Source organism: Danio rerio, chromosome 9, assembly GCF_052040795.2.
Source record: "Danio rerio strain M-AB ecotype USA chromosome 9, GRCz13ab, whole genome shotgun sequence".
NCBI classification, from domain to species: domain Eukaryota; kingdom Metazoa; phylum Chordata; class Actinopteri; order Cypriniformes; family Danionidae; genus Danio; species Danio rerio.
Window position 1 is genome coordinate 35,037,182 of NC_141029.1, and position 20,567 is coordinate 35,057,748.

Consider the following 20,567-nt stretch of genomic DNA (forward strand, 5'->3'; position numbering starts at 1 on the left):
TGGGGGTTGGGCTTTCATTTTGTGCACCATTTTTTCATAACTAACTGTAAGATGGGTGTGGTTCAGAATATTGTGGCTGAAGCCGTCAAACTGACAACATCAGAGAAGGGCCGTCACTCCAAGTGCACAAGAACAGGTTCAGACTTTGATTAAAAATTACCAAACTTTTTTAGTGCATTACCTTGCACAGATTAATCATTCATCTAAAGTATAATATTCTGTGCTAACAAAATAAACATATTGATTTTACATAGACTTTGAAGGACCATAACTAAAATAACTCCATAATATACTCATGCTAGTGTACAGTATATGACTTTCATTGAATAATATCCTGGCTCAGACTAGTGGGTTTATGAATGCCTTCTAAAGAAAAGCTATTTGTTTTAATTGGAGAAATAAACAGATATAAAAACTTCTGTTATTAAATGATCACTGTTTGAATAACAATGTAAGAATAGGGGAAGCAAAGATGAACATTTACACTTCTGTTTGGAGTAAGTTACAGTAAACAGAAGTAAGTTTGTTTTGTCTATGCTGTAGATTTGTATTAGTATCTGACTTAAAATTATGCTGTTGTTTTTTTATCCTACATCATGTGTTGTAGCTCTCTCATAAGTGTGTGGGCGGCAGTTACTGGAAGCCAGTTATAATAGTTTAGAGCTTTAAATATGGATATTTGTCTTATAAAAATGCATTACTTTGCTTTAGAAGGCATTCATAAATGTAGTGGTGTTATGTAGATTACTTGTATGAAGAATGAAGGCCCTTTTTGGAGCCATTCGTTGCCATTATACAGCTGAGAAAAGCCAGTATATTATGAAGTATATTTTTGATTCTATTCATTTGAAAAAAAAAAGCATATATGATGGCTCAGTGGAGCATAAATTATGGAATAATTGTCTTGTTTTGGTGAAGTATTCCTTTAGCATTAATAAATTATTTTCATGCTGACTTCCATTTATTCTTAAAATTTCCTCATTATTATTCCATGAATTTTTTGTCACTATGTGTCAATTAACATGTAAATATTATAACACAAAATTGGATTACCTTGATCAACTTGGAGCAAAACAATGTGCCCTTATTGATCTTAAAGTTAATGTTCCTGTGCCAATTATATAGGTGGGTTTACAATATTCTTTGGATAATTTCTGTAAAGCATTGACTATAATGCCATGTGTTTCTTTCTGCCTTTCTTCAGGACGGATGCGTTGCTTGTGAAGCTGTCAGTGTTGGTGGGTCAGTCTGTGTTTTATGGGGCGCTGTGGGGTTCAGTGCTGATTTGTCCTCTGGTGCGGCTGCCAGCTTCACTCTTCATCGTTGCACATTTCGACCACTCAATCACAGCTAAAGAACAGAAATTTATGCTTGGGACAGATCACAGACTAGTGGTGAGTTCAATGTAGATTACTACTGTACATAAAAGAAAAATACATGCTTTTTAAATCTGTGTTAAAAGGAGTTCACCCAAAAATGTAAATTCTGCCTTAAAAATAAAATTAAATCAAAATGAAATAATTTATTTTAAAAATAATGGTGGAAATCTGTAAACATTGACTAAAATACTATGTATGTCAATGGTAACCGATTTCTAACATTCTTTAAAATAACTTCTTTTGTTCCAAAAAAACATCCAAACTGCTTTGACAAGAAAAAGTCGAAAAGGAGAAAAGTCGAAAAAAATTTAACAAACCTGATCAAATCATTAAACACAAACTCTGATGATCTAAACTTGTAATATCATTGACAATAAAGATGCAACTATAATATTTATTCCAATTTCTGTCAAAATTTTTTTTATATTTTAAAAAAATATTTTTATATTTACTTTAGCCAAAATAAGTGTTTTTAACAAGTCTCCACAACTTTTACACGTGTGGTCACTAGGTACAATTCTACAATAAAAGCAAATGCCAAAAATTCTTTGTGACTTTGTAAATGTTATAACTGTAACATTTGATCAGTTTAAAGCATCCTTTATAAATAAAAGTATTGAAAGACTTGACAAAAACAAACAGTAATGAAAGTTGGGTTAGACCAGTACAACGTATTGACTATATTTTTGTTCCTCACAGTGTTCAGGACATATTATACACACTAAGTGTACACACTAAAGCCTATTGTTTTGAAGGAACTGCGTGACTGAAATGTACACCTTCTTATCTTGCTCTGCTCCAGGTGAAAGCTGTTTGTCTTGCTTTACAAGACTCTAATGTTCTGGTCCAGAGGAACACGCTGGAAATTCTTCTCTACTTCTTCCCCTTCACGACCTTCCAGGTTATACCTTTAATTCCTGTCTTCGCTGCCAATTACATTTGAGTAAATCCTAGACCTGCCCCAAATTGAATAGTCTGTTTAAATGATCCTGTGTGTAGGATCCTGGCGAGTGTGCAATTCCATTAAAACAAGATGAGATGATCAGTGTTGTGTCTGCTGCCTCGCTCACACTGCTCAGGAGAGACATGTCTCTCAACCGCCGCCTCTATGCATGGATGCTTGGTATTAAAGATTTGTGTTCAGAACATTACAGAAATATAAATATATTTATTTTTTAATTGTATGGAAATGAAAGTTGTAATATACATTTAAACACATGTTTGAGCAATATTAAGGAATTCATCTTTATTTTATTTGTGTGTGACTTGTCAGGCTTGGACATTAAAGGAGGAATGGGGGCTGCAGACTCCAGTCACTACAGCACTGTGGAGGAATACACTGCATTCTACTTCAATACACACTCCAGAGAATTATTGGTGCAGGTGTGGATGATAACACTCACTCTAAGTCACATTACATCATATAACATCTTATTCAATGGCAAAGTAGAGCTTTGCATTTAGAAATGCAGGTGTTGCATTTAACATGTTCCCTATATAGGGATTTCCCAAACTGGAGTTCAGATTTTTTTGTGTATCCCTGGAAGAACTGCAGCTTGTTCATAAGTTAATGAAGTGCTAATAATTATTACGTTTAAATATAAGTTGTAAAGGGATAGTTTATCCAAAAAATGAAAATTTCCCAACCATTAGCTTACTCAAGTGTTTATAAACTGTTGTGAATTTCATTCTTCTGCTGAACATAAAACAAAATATTCAAAATAAATCATTCATTGACGTTGTCTTTAGTAGGAACAACAATATTATTAAAGACAATGGCTGTTTTTTCCCAACATTCTTCAACAAATCTTCCTTTGTATTCAACAGAAGAAAGAAATTTTACCAGGTTTGGAACACGAGGGGATGAGTAAATGATGACAGAATATAGATTAGATTAGATTAGATTAAACTTTATTGTCATTACATATGTACAACTACAAGGCAATGAAATGCAGTTTAAGTCTAAAAGTGCAATAGCAGCAAGTGCAGGATATAGGTATAATTAGAAAGTGCAATTATAGAAAAACTATAGGTGATTTTTTTTTTCTATCTTTTATGAACATTATGTACAGGTTGCATTAACTATTATTAGAGATTTACAATAGATGAATATATGTACAGGTTGCTATTAATAATCAGAGGTGTGCAGATAGATACATAATTACAGATGTTTATGTACAGTGGGTATGTACAATTTAAGATGAATAAGTGCAACGTAGTGCGATTGAATATGTGCATTTTTTTGTGCCAATATTAAATGATAAATAATGCAGTGTTTATGGGGAATGTAAGTTATGAGGAGAGTGTGTGGGTGTATGAGGGGGCAAAAGAGTCTGTGAGGGCAGAGTTCAAAAGGGAGACAGCTCTGGGGGAAAAAGCTGTTCTTCCGTCTGCTAGTTTTTGTCCGGGGGAACCTGAAGCGCTTGCTGGAAGGCAGGATAGAAAATAGTCTTTGAGCAGGGTGAGAGAAGTCCTGAAGAATACAGTGTGCTCAGCGTAGACAGTGTTTCCTCTGGATGTCCTCAGTGGCTGGAAGTGGGATCCCGGTGATGTGTTGGGCAGTTTTTTACATGTCTGAGTGAACTGTCCCTTTAAATTTATATTTAAAGTTATCAAGTACATACAAAAAATAAATAAATCTGCATGTCGTGATTGGTAACCAACATTTTATATTATTTAACAGTTTAACTAACAATTCTTCTAAAAAAGGTATTTTTGTTGAAGGGTTTCATCTGATAGAAATATGCAGAATTCTTTGCTTTACATATTATTGTACACAAACTGTACATCTGTGGTGAACATTCCCCAATACATTCATTATATTCATAGGCTCTGGTGAATATTCTGAAGCAGAAAGATATCGAGGCCAACCCTGACAACCTGATAGATTATCTCAGGCCGTTTCGCATCATCATTAGCCTGCTGGACAAATCAGAGATAGGTGAATACACTCTCATGGCTAAAATTGTTTATTTTGTTTATCTGTTTTACATAATTATTCCTCTCTTGTTATTTTTTTCACACAGGGCCCTTGGTGTTGTCTGATGTGTTGCTGGAGGTGGTCAGAGCATTTTACAGCTACTGTATAGCGATGCTGGGAGACAACGGTAACAACACCAGCCTCACTGGCAGCCAACTCAACAGGTCAGAAAGAAGCATTCAGATGCAGAGCTTTTCTTTTTACAGTGTTGTTACAGTTTTGCTGAGTATCATGATTTTGAGTTCTAAAGAAGACAATGTTGTCAGTGTAAAGAAGGAGAAAGCTTGAACAGTAAAACTGGCAAGTAAAAGAGTAATTGAAAATGTACAGACAGCTGGTCATTATCCCAAAATAACTTGACATAAATTATTAATGTTTTATTAATATATAGGTGTATATTTATGCTAGTAACTTTCTGACTGTTTTATCCCAATTTTTAGATGTCATGTGTGTTTATCAAACAAATGGACATGCAATTTATCTTAGCAAGAAGTGTTGTTTATGCAGGGACTACACAGAGAAGCATTAATCTATTATGAATCTGAATATCCATAAATTAAATACATAAAGTCATAAGTGAAAAATGAAAATACACTGCCACTAAATGTTTAGTGTTATTAGGTAAAAGCAAATAGAGATATGGAATAATTTGAAATTAAGACAGTATTTGTATTCAGAAATCATGTTTAAAAAATAGTAAAGAAAAAAATGACTGTAAAGACTTTCAACACTTCCAAAATAGTCTTTTAAAAGTAAATGCATTTCATTTATCAAAGAATCGTGAAAAAAAAACATACAAACAGTAGCATTGTTTCAACAAAAAAAAGTTAAGCTGCTTTCAACATATTGATAATAGTAGGAAATATTTCTAAAGCACTTGCCTGGATAATTCAGGTCAATTCTGTCAATTGAGTTAGAGTTAGGGTTATACGCTTTCTATTGATGCATACTTTGTTATAATAAGACAATATTTGGCAGAGATACAACTATTTAAATAATGAGAAAATCCCCTTTAAAGTGTTACAAATTAGGTTCTAACCAATGCACACTACTAATCAAACATTAAATGTTTTGTAAATTTACAGATGATAATTGACAAAATATCTTGGAACACAGTCATTGCTTAATATACTGGGGTTATTCTTAATATTCAATAATTTTGACCTATTAAGTGTCTTTTTTGCTATTGCCAAAAACATACCCATGTAAAACAAGACTGGTTTTGTGGTCCAGGACACATAAAATAGATTAATATATGATGGTTCATGAACATTAAAGTAATAATATCTAAAAAGCCAGCTTTATATCCTATCCCAGGAATTTAATACATTTTATCACTGTCATCAAAAGCCAGTGATTAAAATGGTGTCGCAGTGAGTAGCACAATCGCCTCACAGCAAGAAGGCCGCTGGTTCGAGCCCTGGCTGGGGCATTTCACAAGTCCAAAGACATGCGCTGTAGGTGAATTGTGTGTGTGTGTGTGTGTGTGTGTGTGTGTGTGTGTGTGTGTGTGTGTGTGTGTGTGTGTGTGTGTGTGTGTGTGTGTGTGTGTGTGTGTGTGTGTGTGTGTGTGTGTGTGTGTGTGTGTGTGTGTGTTGTGTGTGTGTGTGTGTGTGTGTGTGTTGTGTGTTGTGTGTGTGTGTGTGTGTGTGTGTGTGTGTGTGTGTGTGTGTGTGTGTGTGTGTGTGTGTGTGTGAGAGAGAGAGAGAGAGTCCGCTGTGTAAAATATATGCTGGATAAGTTGGTGGTTTATTCCACTGTGGGGACCCCAGATTAATAAAGGGACTAAGCTGAAAAGAAGATAAATAAAAGAATGACTTAAATGGTTATTAAAGCCACAGCTTTTAAATTGTATAAATATTTAAGAATACACCATTTTAATGTTATTTGAATGCAAATAAGCGCATCCTTAATGAACAAATCATACCAAAATATCTTACTGAACCCAAAATTTTAGACAGCAGTATAAACGGACAAGATGAATTAATAATACACAAATAAACACTGTTTCTAATTGTTGCATATCTCCTAATCTGTGCAGTAAAATCAAGGAGAATAAGAACTCCTCTGAGATAATAAAGACCGTCAATATGCTTGTGAGTGCCATGAGCAGTAATTTTCTCTGGGACTACATGACAAGGCACTTCCAAATCTGTCTCAGGTAAACAAGCTCAAACTCATAATAAACATTAAAGAGATTATGAGATGACGATGTCTAATGTCATGTTTGTTTTTCAGCTCACTGAGAGATCCAGTTGAAAAGAGTCCATCTAAATCCTGGAGCAGCCCTCCTTCAGTGACTGAACTCTCCACGCTTATTATCTTCTTGCTGGATGTTATTCCTTTGGTATGAGCTATGATGAATATAATGATTCATCTTCGGTCTAGTCGTCTAAATTTTTTTAATTTGGTCTCATCTCTTTTCTTGGTTTGTTTGTTTTAGGAACTCTACGCAGAGATTCAAACACAATACCTGCCACAGATGTTGGGCAACATGTTGCAGTCGCTACAAAGTCACATGACTTCTCTCAGCTTATCAGAACTCACGCAGGCCATGAGGGCGTGTTTTAAAGTGCTCAGTAAGATACAGATGCCGGTGGCTTATATGGATATGGAGGCCGAATCACATACACAAGATGTTGAACAAACTCAGGTATGATGGGTTAGTTTTACTTCTACTGCTAATCAAAAGTCTGGAGTTGATAAGATTGCTCACCCACAGCAAGGCTGCAATTTAACACAGTCAAAACAGTAATATTGTAAAATGATATTACAATTTCAAATGCCTGCTTTTGTTGTGGAAAAAAGATTCTGGTCTGCAAAAATATTCTAAGTCTCTAAGTCAAACTTTTCAAAAAATGACAAAGTCTGGCATCTCTGAAGTCTTTAGGCAAAGCAGTTTATTGTTACAGCATCAGTAACAACAGAGACAGGTCGTTCAAGTGTCTGATGAGTATAGGATAGCACAAAGTTTAAATACACTTCTTTGTCTTAATACTCCTCCCAAATTTACACATTAACACACCTCCTTTAGCTTCTCCGCTAATAGGATTTTAAATCTGTCAGGTGTCCACCACCAATAGAATCTCAGGGTCTTTCAGGGGTCTTATCCATGTCCAATTAAAGTCTTTCTTTCCTGTTTCAAAAGTGATGACTCGACCAGAAAACATTGCTTAACAATATATTTTGTTCACTTTCCAATGAGTTGACAACTGTAGGTTCAACTGAAGTTCATAGGTACTCATATTTTTAAAAGTCATTATAACTAAGCGGGGCGCATGTCTGAGTGTGCGGATGTGTATGATCATGAGTTACAGAACAGAACGCAGGTGTCCTTATGGTATTGCTTCTATAAATCTACTCTCATCGTGACATTAATGCTGTTCTTCTAATTTCTTCTCTCATCTTTGACTGCATTTACACAGGGTGACTTTTTATTTACCCAAGCACACATACCTGATAATAATGCCACAGGTATGGGTAATAATACAATAGATAATAATTATAATAATACTGAAATCACTCAAATAAGTTTATAAATGAGAGTAATACATTCATCAGAAATTCACACAATGAATCCCCCAACACTTTCCACTTGATTTTTTTTGTTTATTCCTTGATGATGAAGCAGGTATTTAGAATGATTATTTCAGTTTGTTTGTTTCACTTCAGAAAATATATTTAAGCTGATTTGAAATTTTCAGTGTTTTAAACAGTTGTGCTGCAAGAATGGTAGCATTCATTTGAAATAGACTTTTTTACTACATAACAAATCATAATATAACCCCTGTAACAATTTAAATGTAACTAATATATGTGTATGTACACAGTTAAATTCAAAATTATTAGCCCCCCTTTGAATTTTCTTTTCTTTTTTAAATATTTCCTAAATGATGTTTACCAGAGCAAAGAAATTTTCACAGTATGTCTGATAATATTTTTTCTTCTGCAGAAAGTCTTATTTGTTTTATTTTGGTTAGAATAAATCAGTTTTTAATTTTTTAAAAACCATATTAAGGTAAAAAAAATTATTAGCCCCTTTAAGCTCTTTATTTGTTTTCGATAGAACAAACCATCGTTATACAATAACTTGCCTCATTACCCTAACCTGCGCAGTTAACCTAATTAACCTAGTTAGGCCTTTAAATGTCACTTTAAGCTGCATAGAAGTGTAAAATATCTAGTAAAATATTATGTGCTGTCAGCATGACAAAGATAAAATAAATCAGTTATTAGAAATGAGTTATTAAAACTATCATGTTTAGAAATGTGTTGAAAAATCTTCTCCTCATTAAACAGAAATTAGGGAAAAATAAACTGGGGGGCTAATAATTCAGGGAGGCTAATAATTCTGACTTGAACTGTATATACAATGCCAATAGAAATTATCATACACTCTGTAAATCTACAGTATACATCTACTCACATGACACCCTGCTTTCAAAAGACCATCAGAATAAAGTTGTAGAAAAGCACAGATTAGTAGAAGACTACCAAAGCATTTTAAAGGCTGGAAAAGCTATCGGGAATGTGATTTAATTTCAGACTGTATGACAAATAAAATCATTATTTCAAAGGCGTATAATGATATACAGTAATCTACCACAGTTGTAAAGTACTGTAAAATGATAAAATTTTCAGACTTGCACAGCACTTTGCAAATGTTGTATATACAATTTTAACATTAAATGTTATCAGGTCTTATCGATGCTTGTGGGAAGTGCTTGAAAATTGCTTGAAGTACAAAATTGAAGTAGTAATTTCTTACAAATCCCAAACTTTGAACAGTAGTATTTTTTATGTCTGTAAATTGAGATATTTGATAATTTAAATTAGTTTCAATTTACTAGAACTTTTATGTAAAACTGCTTTGACACAATCCACATTGTAAAAGCGCTATAGACCATTTCAATGTGGTGATATCACTGACCCATGAACACTTTCTGCTTGTTATCCAACTATTTCATAACTGTAACAGCAATTCAACCATAACTTAATGTTAAAACAGCTATCATATCATCATTTATCAATATGTGGCTCTTCTCAGAAGAAGTAAAAAATGTAAAAAAAGAAAATACGTTGAGTTCATAGTTTTTTTTTGTTTTGTTTTTTTAACATCCCTCAAAATGGTCTATAGAAATAAAGATGAACTAAATTTAAATGAATATCCTAATGCTATTCTTAATGTGGTTTGGACATGTGTGATATTTCAAAGTCCTCTATTTATGTTCAAATACAGATTATGATGGCAGGCAATAACAAAGTGAAGGAAAGTGAGCAGGTGGATGGTAACCAGAATAGCGTTTCTGCTGAGGATGGTCTGAATGGACAGGAGGCACAGGAGGTGGAGGCGGGTGAAGCTCCGTATCCTCCTTTACGCTCTGAAGACAGTGGATTAGGGCTGAGTGCATCTCCATCTGAACAGCATCTCCTGCCTGTCCTTAATGGATCCGAAGCTGCTTCTGGTGTGAACTGTGAAGCTGAGGACGTGTGGAGAAGAGGAGGAACTATAGAAAACATGTCCAAATGTGTACAGGACATAATGGCAATTGTGATCACAAGGTAATTCACTCATTTGAGATACCCTGCAAAATGCATAATTTTTGGAGTATGCATGGAAATGACTTATATTTCATAATGTTTTTCAAATATCATGACACCCAGAAAGGAAACTATTTAATTAATAAAAATACAATGCACTTGCCATGATATTTTATTTCCGGTGTGAAAAATGACCAACTAGTGTGATGTTTACATATCCTGTTTGATATAATTAACTTGCCTATATAAGGTTACATAATGTTTATTTTATAACCTGATTGATTTAATGATATTTAGCATAATCAGGTCATGTGACAAAAATGTAACATTTAGCAAAGTTCATAAATGTTTATAATTGTATTCAAAATGTTTAAATGTTAAATTTGTAATCGGATGGAAGAAAATAATTCTACATAATGAGATCATTTGACAAGACTTTGCATTCATATTTCATTCAAAAAAATGTTATACAGTATGCATCTGCAAACCATTTGTTATATTTAAAATGGTTCCTACTTTGACTTCTAAATAATTGGTGATTTAGTGTAGAATTATTAATGTACACATGATTGGCATAATTTGGCATAAAATGCACATTTATAATTGTTTTTTTTTCAATCTTTCATTAACTGACAACTGTTTTTAGTCTGTCTTTCTGGGTTTTCAATTAGTCTTATTTATATAATCATGTTATATTAATTTTGGCCTATTTTTACTCTTCTGTTATATTTTAAGCATTTTAAATTACCTTAAGGCCCCTAGAGGACCAGGACCCCTTGTTTTAAATGCTACTTTAGGCTATCTACTAGTATTCTTCTCTTGCCCTGAAACTAGCAGTATGCATACTCACTATATTTGCTTTCTCTTTTTCTATATCTGTGTCTTATTTGCATTCACTTCTTGTATCTTGCAGACATTTGTTAGATATAGTGGATCCAGAGAAGAAGAAGAAACAGGAAGAAGCAAATCAGCTTGATGCTAATGCGTCTCCTAAAAGCAGCAAGCGGTCTCCACTAAAACGGAAAGGCAGCCGAGACCTGGGTTTGATCAAAGACAGGCTTGCAGAGTTTTTCAACCCCAGTAAACTGAGGATTCATGCCCTTCACGGGTTATCTAGAGATGGGGGTAAAGACCACAGACCAGCACAGCTGGAGTGGATGGGAAGTTTTCAGTCAAAGAGCAAAGGGGAGATATCAGAGTCATGCCGTCAGGCCTTTACTGTGATCTGCCAGCTTCTTCTGGAGTGTACAACGTTTCCTGTCTATTTCACTGAGGAAGAAAATCAAGAGCTGCACACATCCATGTTCAACAAGACAGGTATGTAAAGGAACTGTATTGCACTGTGTTAAATAGTGCTTTCTTGTGGATGTGTTCTCTTAGGCACTCATTTTTTTCTCTCATCAGGGATTGAGGGAACTCTTCCTGACTGGCTGAGGTCTTTGATGACTCTGTGTTGCTTAACTAAAGACTACCAGGTACCAGTTCACAAGCACTCAAAATGTAAATATTTAATTCTAATAGTGGTGTCTACTGTCTTAATATATAAGAAAGACTAATTTCCTTTCTTATTAATGGTAAATGAATATAGTATATGATATGATATGTTATGATATGATATGATATGATATGATATGATATGATATGATATGATATGATATGATATAGAAAAAACAAACTTTGAGTCCTGCTTTACTATTTAACAGTATTCTCCAAATTCATACAGGATAGGAATAGTTTGATTGCGCATTCATTTACACCATTTAGGAGTGTCAAACTATCAATGGCTTTATTAGAGTTGCCTTTGCACAGTGATTTGGGATAGGACAAATGATATTGACATAGAAAAATGACTTTTCCCTAATCTAAGTCCTTTTCAAACACATTTTCTTTTACATTTTTGTAGGTCCAACATACTGCCATCTCCTCTTTGCTAGAGATGATCAACCACTCTCAGTCTTTAGCACTCGTCATTCACGATAAAAACCAGCGTTATAAGAACTCTGATGCAAACCCACTCAGCGGACAACTGCAGATGGTCACCCTTCCTCCAGTCTACCCTGTGGTTCTCAAAACTCTGGAGGACTCCACAGACTTCTATTTGGTAATGCATTGAATTGAGTAACTAAAAGAAGAATTCTGTCATTAATTACTCCCCCTTAACTCAGAGACCTTTGTTCAGCTTCAGAACACAAATGAAGATATTTTAGATGAAATATTAACTATAATCATACAAAGCTCCAAGAACACTTGTGCACCAAAAAAAATCTTTTAAAATGAAAGACAAAAAACTTGCTGGTAAGGGTGCACATTTACTACAGGCAATATGGTGCTTGTTTATTAAGCTGCTGACTCTAGCAGCAATACAGTGTACTGCCTGTAATAAACACACACCATGATCTGATAGGGGAAAGAAAGTGCTATGTGGAGGATGAAGGAGCTCTGAGACTTTATGTAAAATATTTTAATATGTGTTCTTAACATCTCTAGCAAACCAATAATCATTTTTGGGTGAACTAATGCTTTATTTTTTTTGCTTAATTTAATTATTTGTAGAAGGTTGCATGCATGTTAATCAGAAAAGCTGATCTACAAAATGTTTTAAATCATAATTTGAGCTAAATTACATTTACGATACTACAGTTTTTAAATGTTACAGCTAATTTCCCATGTCATTCAAACTTAACCTTGACTGTTTTGATAACAAATTAAATTATATTGTTTTTCTATTGAAGTAGATGGGATTTGGCCTACAAATAAATTAAAACAAGAAAATGATTTCCCTTTGTAAAGTGCCTATTTTTCTTCACTGATTCTCTTTATCTTTTGTAGCGTGTATCTCAGGTGTTGTGGGCTCAGTTAGACACTGAGCGTAAAGAGCATCATGTATCTTGTGTAGAGCTTTTCTATCGACTTCACTGCTTGGCTCCATCTGCATCAATCTGTGAGGACATCATCTGCTTGGGTTTACTGAGCGGGGACAAGGTACTGCAATTTGTCAATTCAATGCATTTACTCTAGGAATGCTCTGATTGATTGATACTGGCTGATAATCACATTTTATGGCTAGATCAGTACTCGCTTATCTGGCTGATCAAATGAACCGATCGCAAGTGTTAGTTTATTTATTGTTAGTTTACAAGCAGAGGAGGATGCTTGAAGATAGCTTTTTATGCATCAAAAATGCACTCCAAACTTTTTCTTCATTGAGGCATCTTGAATTATTCTTACTTCATTTACAAATTGCATTATTAGTCAATTTTCTTACTTATTTTCTGTAAGGCTGCTTCTGGCCACGACGTGTCCACACTAAATGGTTATAAGAGACATGCTTAGGGGATTATATGCAACATCCCTCATTTATTCTTTTAGGAAAGGACAAAAGCTCCACTTATACTTGAACGGGAAAATGTGCTTTATCCAATATTAAAGTTATATAAACTTTGACTCATCAGATTTCAGACTCTGTATCTGCTCCAAAAATCTTGATGGGAGCATCCCTAATTTACACATTTCCAACAATCATCAAACGATTCTGTGTGTTTGTTTGTGTTAGGTTGTATGTCTGGAGGCGCTCCACAGGTTTTCTGTCTTGTGGCACCTGACACGAGAAATCCAGACCAGTCGTAGCACCTCTCTCAACCGCTCATTTGACAGGTCATATATACACCAAATATTTTTGCCAGATTTATATTTTCTCATAATATTTTATGTAATATTCACTCAAATCCCTCTATATATTTCTTTGTTCTCAGGTCTTTGTTTGTGGTATTAGATAGCTTGAACAATCAGGATGGTAGTGTTCGTGCTGCAGCACAGAACTGGCTAGTTCGAGCTCTCTCTCTCAGTGATGTAGTCCGTATCTTGGAACCAGTGCTGCTCTTACTGTTGGACCCGAAAACACAGAGATCACCCATACAAAGCATCAAACAGAATCTTTCTGCTGGTACGCAATCAAAACACACAGCAAATAAATGCAAGCAGAGGTGTGAGAGCTTCAGTTCAGGGCAGAAATGAACGACTTAATACAACTTTAGATCGAATAGCAGTATAAAAAGAACTAAACTTGTATAATAAACATTAAATACATTCTAGTTCTTGATATGTACGCTGCCAATCAAAATTGGAGGGTCAGTAATTATTATAGAATATATTGTGGCAGTAAATGTATTTGTATTGTTGTAAAAAGATTTTTAAAAATAATTAAAATAAATGTTATTTTGCTAATAACTGCTGTTTATCAAATAATCCTGAAGAAAAAAAAAACGTTTCTGTTCTTATTAAACATATTTGGCAGCAACTGTTTTCAAAACAGATCACCAAATCAGCATTTTTAAATCATGTGACTCTTAAAAGACTTGACTAATAATGCTGAAAATTCACCTTTTTGTCTATGAATAAATTATATTAAAACATTACATGAATAATAATAATAATAGTAGTAGTAATGATAATTCCTTACATTTATATAGCGCTTTTCTGGGCACTCAAAGTGCTTTAAACACAGGAGGGAATATCCTTATCCACCACCAGTGGATTTTTTTTTTTTTTTTCATTTTTGCGCCAGACCACACACTGCACACCAGCTGATTAGTGGAGAGGAGACAGCGTGATGAAGCTAATTATGATATGGGGAGGGTTAGGCGGCCATGATGGACAGGCCAGTGGGCAAATTTGGCCAGGCCAGGATGCCAGGGTAAAACCCCTACTCTTTTTCAAGGGACATCCTGGAATTTTTAACGACCACTGAGAGTCAGGACCTCAGTTTAACATTTCATCCAAAAGACGGCGTTCACTGAGCAGTATAGAGTCCCCGTCACCATACTGGGGCATTAGTACCACACAGACCGCATATTGGGCACCCCCTAACACCTCTTCCACCAGCAACCTATGTGGTCTCCCATCCAGGTACTGACCGGGTGCAGCCCTGCTTAGCTTCAGTGGGTGAACATGTAAGTTCAGAGAGCTAGCTGCCGCATTAGGAAACAGTATTTATAAACAGTAATAATATTTTGTAAAGTTGTAGTAATGTCAATAAATAAAAAGAGACTTCTTTAAAAAAAACATGGACCCCAAACTTTTGAACTGCTTATTTTGTGCTAATATGTGATAAAAGTAAGATTAATCTGCTCCAAATATGCATAAAGAAAAGACAGGGATGTCCTAACTCGGTCTTGGAGGGCTGGTGTCCTAGAGAGTTTAGCTCCAACCCTAATCAAACTCACCTGAGCCAGCTAATCAAGCGCTTACTAGATATACTAAAAACTTTCTGACACCCCTGCTCTAAGAGGATGTGGAAAGTTGAATACATAAAGGATTAAGCATTGGGCCCCTTGGTAAATATAAATAAAATGCATGTTGGTAGTAAAACGTATAATTAGAGGGGAATGGTAGAACATAATTACACAGTAATGTAAATTGTGTCAAGTTTAGCAAGTTTGCGTATTTTTGTTCTTGGGATCTGATGGAATATTTTTATGTGCTTTAGGTAATGTAAAGGCACTGATCTGGCGAGACCGATCCATCCCAAAAAGTGCTGGAGACAGCATGACACCTGGTTGCCAAACAGAAGAAAGCTTTGTGAATCGCATAACCATAGTAGATCGTGAAGCACTGTGGGCTGAGTTGGAGCGAGACCCAGAATTAACACCCCCGGATTCGCCAACAATATCCCAGAGTGAGAGTGATGAGACAGAGGGGGAGGATGAAGAAGTAGAGGAAGAAGAGGAAAGTGAACACACAGAATCTGCAGACACCAGCGGAGCTCAGAACTCCACTGAAAACTCCAGCTCAAGCTCCGCCCCTTACTTACAGCGGCATGAGGATGGCAGTGTGGAAGAGGATGCTGTTCCCAATGGCTTGCAGAGGGTGGATTCAGAACGTACACAGGTTTCCGATTCGCTCTCTAGTGATGAAGATGATGGGCAGTTAGAAGCCATGGCCAAGACCCGGCAGCTGAAACGACAGCGGGAGAAACGTGAGGCGGTGGATTCACTCTTCCGCCATGTTCTGCTCTATAAGCAGAAGTACGAGAGCAGCCAGATTCTGTACGCCTTCACTATTTTAGAGACCATTCTCCGAACAAGTGCAGGGCCGTTTGTGGAGGCTCTCTCCAGTACTTCTCTGGACTGCAGTTCTATTGCTCATCTCAACCTCATCCAGAACCTTCTGCAGAGGCACCGTCAGGCGCAGGATGGTGGCAGCTTCTATGGGCAATTGCAGAACTCAACTCCACCAAGTGGAGGCACTCCTGATGCATCCCAGCCTGCCTCTTCTCCTCTCCATTCACCTTCTTGTCCCCCAACTCTCCTCCTAGAGCTGCTTACCAGCCTTTGCATGCGCTACCTCCGCTCTCACTATCCCTCATATGCTAGTGTTCCCACTCGCCAACTCCAAGCCAATCGAGAGGTGCAGGTAAAAAGTGTGGAAGTGCTGACAGAGTTGATGATCCAGTTGGTGAGGGTGGCCCAGCAAAATGGAGACACGAAGGGAACCGCTGGTCTGGAAGCTGTGCGCAACCTTCTTTGGGGATACAAGGTGCAGCAGTACGTCCTTCTAACACTTTCCGCCTCCATGTATGTCTGCCAGAGAGTAGATCGACCTGACCAGCACACGTTGCCAGAAGAAGACCAAGGAGAAGACGGTGGAGAGATCTCAGAGGAGAGCCTTATCAATTTTGGCCGTGATGGGACCTGGGCTGAGCACCCGCTCCAAATTGCCCTACTGAAGCTTCTAAAGGTTCTTATAGTATTGGAGCACCACGTGTGCCCGCCACATACCAAGCCACAAGAACACGATCAAGGCCAGTCTAACCCACAGCGTCGAGCAGAACCACCGTCCTCTGCTTTGGCACGAGAGTGGCAAACAGCTGTGATGTTCCAGCAGTCCATAAAAGCAGTGCGTTATGTATCCAGTCAGCCTATCACTGCTCAGGGCATGTTTGTGTCGGCAGCAGCCCGGGCTTTGCACCCACAGTATGGCTGTGCCATGCATCCTGCCTGGGTCACCCTGCTGTGTGATGTTCTGCCATATTTAGGACGCTCACTGGCCATCATTGTATCACCGATAATTGCCCAGATCTGCAGGAACCTGGATGAGCTTGTTAAACAGCACGAGCACGATGGAATCAAGGGTTCACACAAGTAAATATTCTGTGTGGTTGTTTGTGTGAGAGTGGAAGCACATGATTTGATAATATTTAGTGGTTTGTCATTGCAATCACAGCTTGAATTGGACGTATATTTTGTGGTTTTCTTTAGCGGTACCTTAAAGAGGGAGAACATTGCACCTGACTATCCTCTGACGCTGCTGGAGGGGCTGACCACTATAACACACTACTGTCTGCTGGACCACAAGAAAGTAAGACATAAAAGTATCTGCTAAAACAAAAGGTGCTGGATCCTGGCATAGATGGTGTATATTCGTCTAGGGAGGAAATGTCCTCCTGTCCCACGTATCATGCATAGATCTTAAGCTCTGCTCACATGACAGTGACTCAGCTTTTCAAAGCCCCAATATCACCTGTAGTTTTTACAGGGTTCCCACAGATGCTTGAAATCCTTGAAAATAAAATTTCAGATTCACAAACTTTTAAAGTAATGGCAAGTTTTTGAAAGCAAACATGCAGATCCTTGAAAGTGCTTGAATTCATTTTGTGCAAGAAGTATTCTGGAAGGCGGTGCAGTGATGCAGTGGGTATCGCTGTCACCTCACAGCAAGAAGGTCGCTGGTTTGAGCCTCGGCTGGGTCAGTTGGGATTTCTGTGTGGAGTTTGCATGTTCTTTCTGTGATCACGTGGGTTTCCTCCGGGTGTTCCAGTTTCCGCCACAAGTCCAAAGACATGCGATATAGGTGAATTGAATAGGCTAAATTGTCCGTAGTGTTTGAGTGCGAGTGGGAGTGTGTGGGTGTTTCCCAGTGATGGGTTGCAGCTAGAAGGGCATCCGTTGCGCTAAACATATGCTGGATAAGCTGGTGGTTGAGTTCGCTGTGGCAACCCCAGATTAATAAAGGGACTAAGCCGAAAAGAAATTGAATGAATTTCTTTCCCTCTAGTCCACTGATTTGTCAACACTTTGTGTCTCACGCATTCTGGTGTGCTTGATTTATGTAAGTTATGTGCATGTAAACATTATGTTTAATGCTTCCCAATATTGCAAAAATAGGCTGAAACTATTGTAAGTTGATGCCTGGAAAATTGTGGGAACTCTGGGTATTAAATCACCATAATATTCAACCACAACCCCTCTTTTCACAATATACTTGCACTGTTGTACAGTTGTAGTTTCACTCAGATCTGATCTTTCCAGTGGCAGGTAAATGCCAGGATCACCAATGAACCATTGTTGATAAATAAATAAAAAATGTTAAAATTTAATGTATTTTATGTTTTCATTTTGTGTTGTCTCTGTAGGCAACTGCAGGCTGTGATGTTCCAGACCTGCGAAATGCCAGCAATGCCATTCTGGAGGAGTTTCCACATATGATTAGCAGTATGGCCTTACTCTGGGGTGTGGTCAAGGGCTGTGACTCCACCCATGGTAGCAGAGCCACACCTACTTCTGTGTACTTTAAAAGCACAAAGGTATGTCTGATACTTGAAGAAAACAAACAATTAAAAAAATTTATTTAATTTAAACCATTTAGTTAAATATATTGGTGTGCTGCTGTTGTCTGCCTACACCTGTGCATGATATGCCATTAATGTGTTTTTCCTCCCTGTAGATCCTGCGGCAAAAGGTTCTGGAGTTCTTAATGCCATTGACCCAGCAGTTTGGTGTGCAGGTCATGGCATCTGTGGCTGCTGTGTGGAATAGCAGGAAAAGCCGCAAAAGACGTTCCAGAAACAAGGTGAATGATTTGTATCAGTGCAAAAATGACATCATGTAATCCAATTTTGGCGGTGATATTTTTAATCCTTTTTATGTCTGTTTGTGTATGCATTCTTAGATTTTGCCAGATGCTAGTGATTCACAGATGACTCTAGTGGATCTAGTGAAGGCATTAAACACACTCCGTACAGACACCATACTGCAGCTCATCAGAGAGGTGGTGAAGAAACCTCATCAGATCAAAGGAGACCAGGTACTGCATGCACACATAGAGTATAACAACTTCCCTTACTAGAGGTGAGAAATAGTGATTACAATTTTATCCTTCATTCAAATGGAAAGTTCAATAAACAAAAAAAAAAAAGTTTTAAAAAGCTAATGACTAATGTTAGGTTCATAAATTTTTGGGCATCAACATAATTAATATATTTCTGGATCTAAACACCAACACAATGGATTTGAAATGAAATGATTGACTGTCAGCTTTAATTTGAGAGTATTTACATCCAAATCAGGTGAGTGGTGTGGGAATTAACCACAGTTCGCTTATGTGCCTCCCACTTGTTAAGGGTCCAAAAGTAATTTGACAGAATAATAATCATAAATCAAACTTTCACCTTTTAATACTTAGTTGCAGATCCTTTGCAATCAATTACAGCCTGAAGTCTGAAATGCATAGACATCACGAGATGCTGGGTTTCATCTTTGGTGGTGCTCTGCCAGACCTCTACAGCAACTGTCCTCAGTTCCTGCTTGTTCTTGGGACATTTTGCCTTCAGTTTTGTCTTCAGCAAGTGAATGCAAGCCCAATCATATTTATAGACATAACTGTATAATTATCATAGTGCACTTCTCTTTATCTATCTAAATTGGGAAATGTCAAAGAAAAAAAGGAAACAATAAGTATTATAATTTAACCCTAATACATAACATAAATGAAGAACATTGTAAAGGAGGTTTTTGACAATTTGTATGGACTTCTTGGGAAAATAATTGTCACCAGAATATGTCCAGTTAGTAGGCATTACATCTTGAATTAACGTTCACTCTCTTTCTCCCTATCAGAAGTCTACTTTAGTGGACATTCCAATGCTGCAGTTCAGCTACGTCTACATTCAAAGGTATAGTGTCCAATGACAACATTCACAGTTTTAACTGTGCCTTATCTTACTTTCTATCAAATGAGCTCATTTACTTTAAAATGATCAAAGTCCAGTGAACTGTTGAAATTAAGTTGGAAACAAATTTGATTGTTCTACATGGTGGGATTTTTGAAATGTAATTTTGATGGCATTGTCATTTCTCATTGTGTTTTTTCAGTCTCACCGCTCAAGCTCTTCAGGAGAACATCAATCCTCTCCTCTGTCTGCTGAGAGAATCTGTTCAGCTTAACCTCGCCCCACCTGGACACTTCTTACTCCTTGGGTGAATAAAAAATAATGTAGTCACAATTATGAACTATGCACAGTTACAGCCAATCTGTTACCTCAACCAAAAAAGAATGACCTGCTTATCTGGTGTTGCACTCTTAAATGTCAGCATGTCTAATGAACTGGAACAAGTATGAGACCACCAAGAAATACTTTAGCAGCATACTAATGACAAAACGCCTCAGTAAGCAATAATGACCACAGTAATAAAAAAAATCTGTCAGAAAACTCATTGTCCTTTACTATTAGATACAACAGTATTTCTCGTTGTACTCTACTGAATGGTGAAACGTCTTTTGAAACACTAATCTCTGTTTATTTTACTGTCGCAGCATCCTTAATGACTGTGTAAACAGACTTCCCAATATCGACAACAAGAGGGATACCAAAGAACTGCAGGTAAGACCGG

General features: G+C 36.8%; 1 protein-coding gene across 3 annotated transcripts in view; it reads left to right on the forward strand.

The window, feature by feature from the left end:
* dop1b (DOP1 leucine zipper like protein B) overlaps window positions 1-20,567 on the forward strand; it is a 54,843-nt gene that overhangs the window by 21,519 nt on the left and 12,757 nt on the right. For all 3 annotated transcript variants that reach the window (XM_087268124.1, XM_087268122.1, XM_087268123.1), the window contains exons 5-28: window positions 1,205-1,394; window positions 2,182-2,280; window positions 2,379-2,502; window positions 2,653-2,762; window positions 4,209-4,320; window positions 4,406-4,523; window positions 6,401-6,520; window positions 6,598-6,706; window positions 6,803-7,012; window positions 9,599-9,921; window positions 10,814-11,217; window positions 11,305-11,375; window positions 11,804-12,001; window positions 12,730-12,882; window positions 13,454-13,554; window positions 13,653-13,843; window positions 15,386-17,039; window positions 17,157-17,256; window positions 18,311-18,481; window positions 18,622-18,747; window positions 18,847-18,981; window positions 19,794-19,849; window positions 20,049-20,153; window positions 20,491-20,557. In XM_087268124.1, coding sequence (XP_087124250.1) covers window positions 1,205-1,394; window positions 2,182-2,280; window positions 2,379-2,502; window positions 2,653-2,762; window positions 4,209-4,320; window positions 4,406-4,523; window positions 6,401-6,520; window positions 6,598-6,706; window positions 6,803-7,012; window positions 9,599-9,921; window positions 10,814-11,217; window positions 11,305-11,375; window positions 11,804-12,001; window positions 12,730-12,882; window positions 13,454-13,554; window positions 13,653-13,843; window positions 15,386-17,039; window positions 17,157-17,256; window positions 18,311-18,481; window positions 18,622-18,747; window positions 18,847-18,981; window positions 19,794-19,849; window positions 20,049-20,153; window positions 20,491-20,557 — 5,047 coding nt within the window. The remainder of the gene's footprint in view (window positions 1-1,204; window positions 1,395-2,181; window positions 2,281-2,378; window positions 2,503-2,652; window positions 2,763-4,208; window positions 4,321-4,405; window positions 4,524-6,400; window positions 6,521-6,597; window positions 6,707-6,802; window positions 7,013-9,598; window positions 9,922-10,813; window positions 11,218-11,304; window positions 11,376-11,803; window positions 12,002-12,729; window positions 12,883-13,453; window positions 13,555-13,652; window positions 13,844-15,385; window positions 17,040-17,156; window positions 17,257-18,310; window positions 18,482-18,621; window positions 18,748-18,846; window positions 18,982-19,793; window positions 19,850-20,048; window positions 20,154-20,490; window positions 20,558-20,567) is intronic.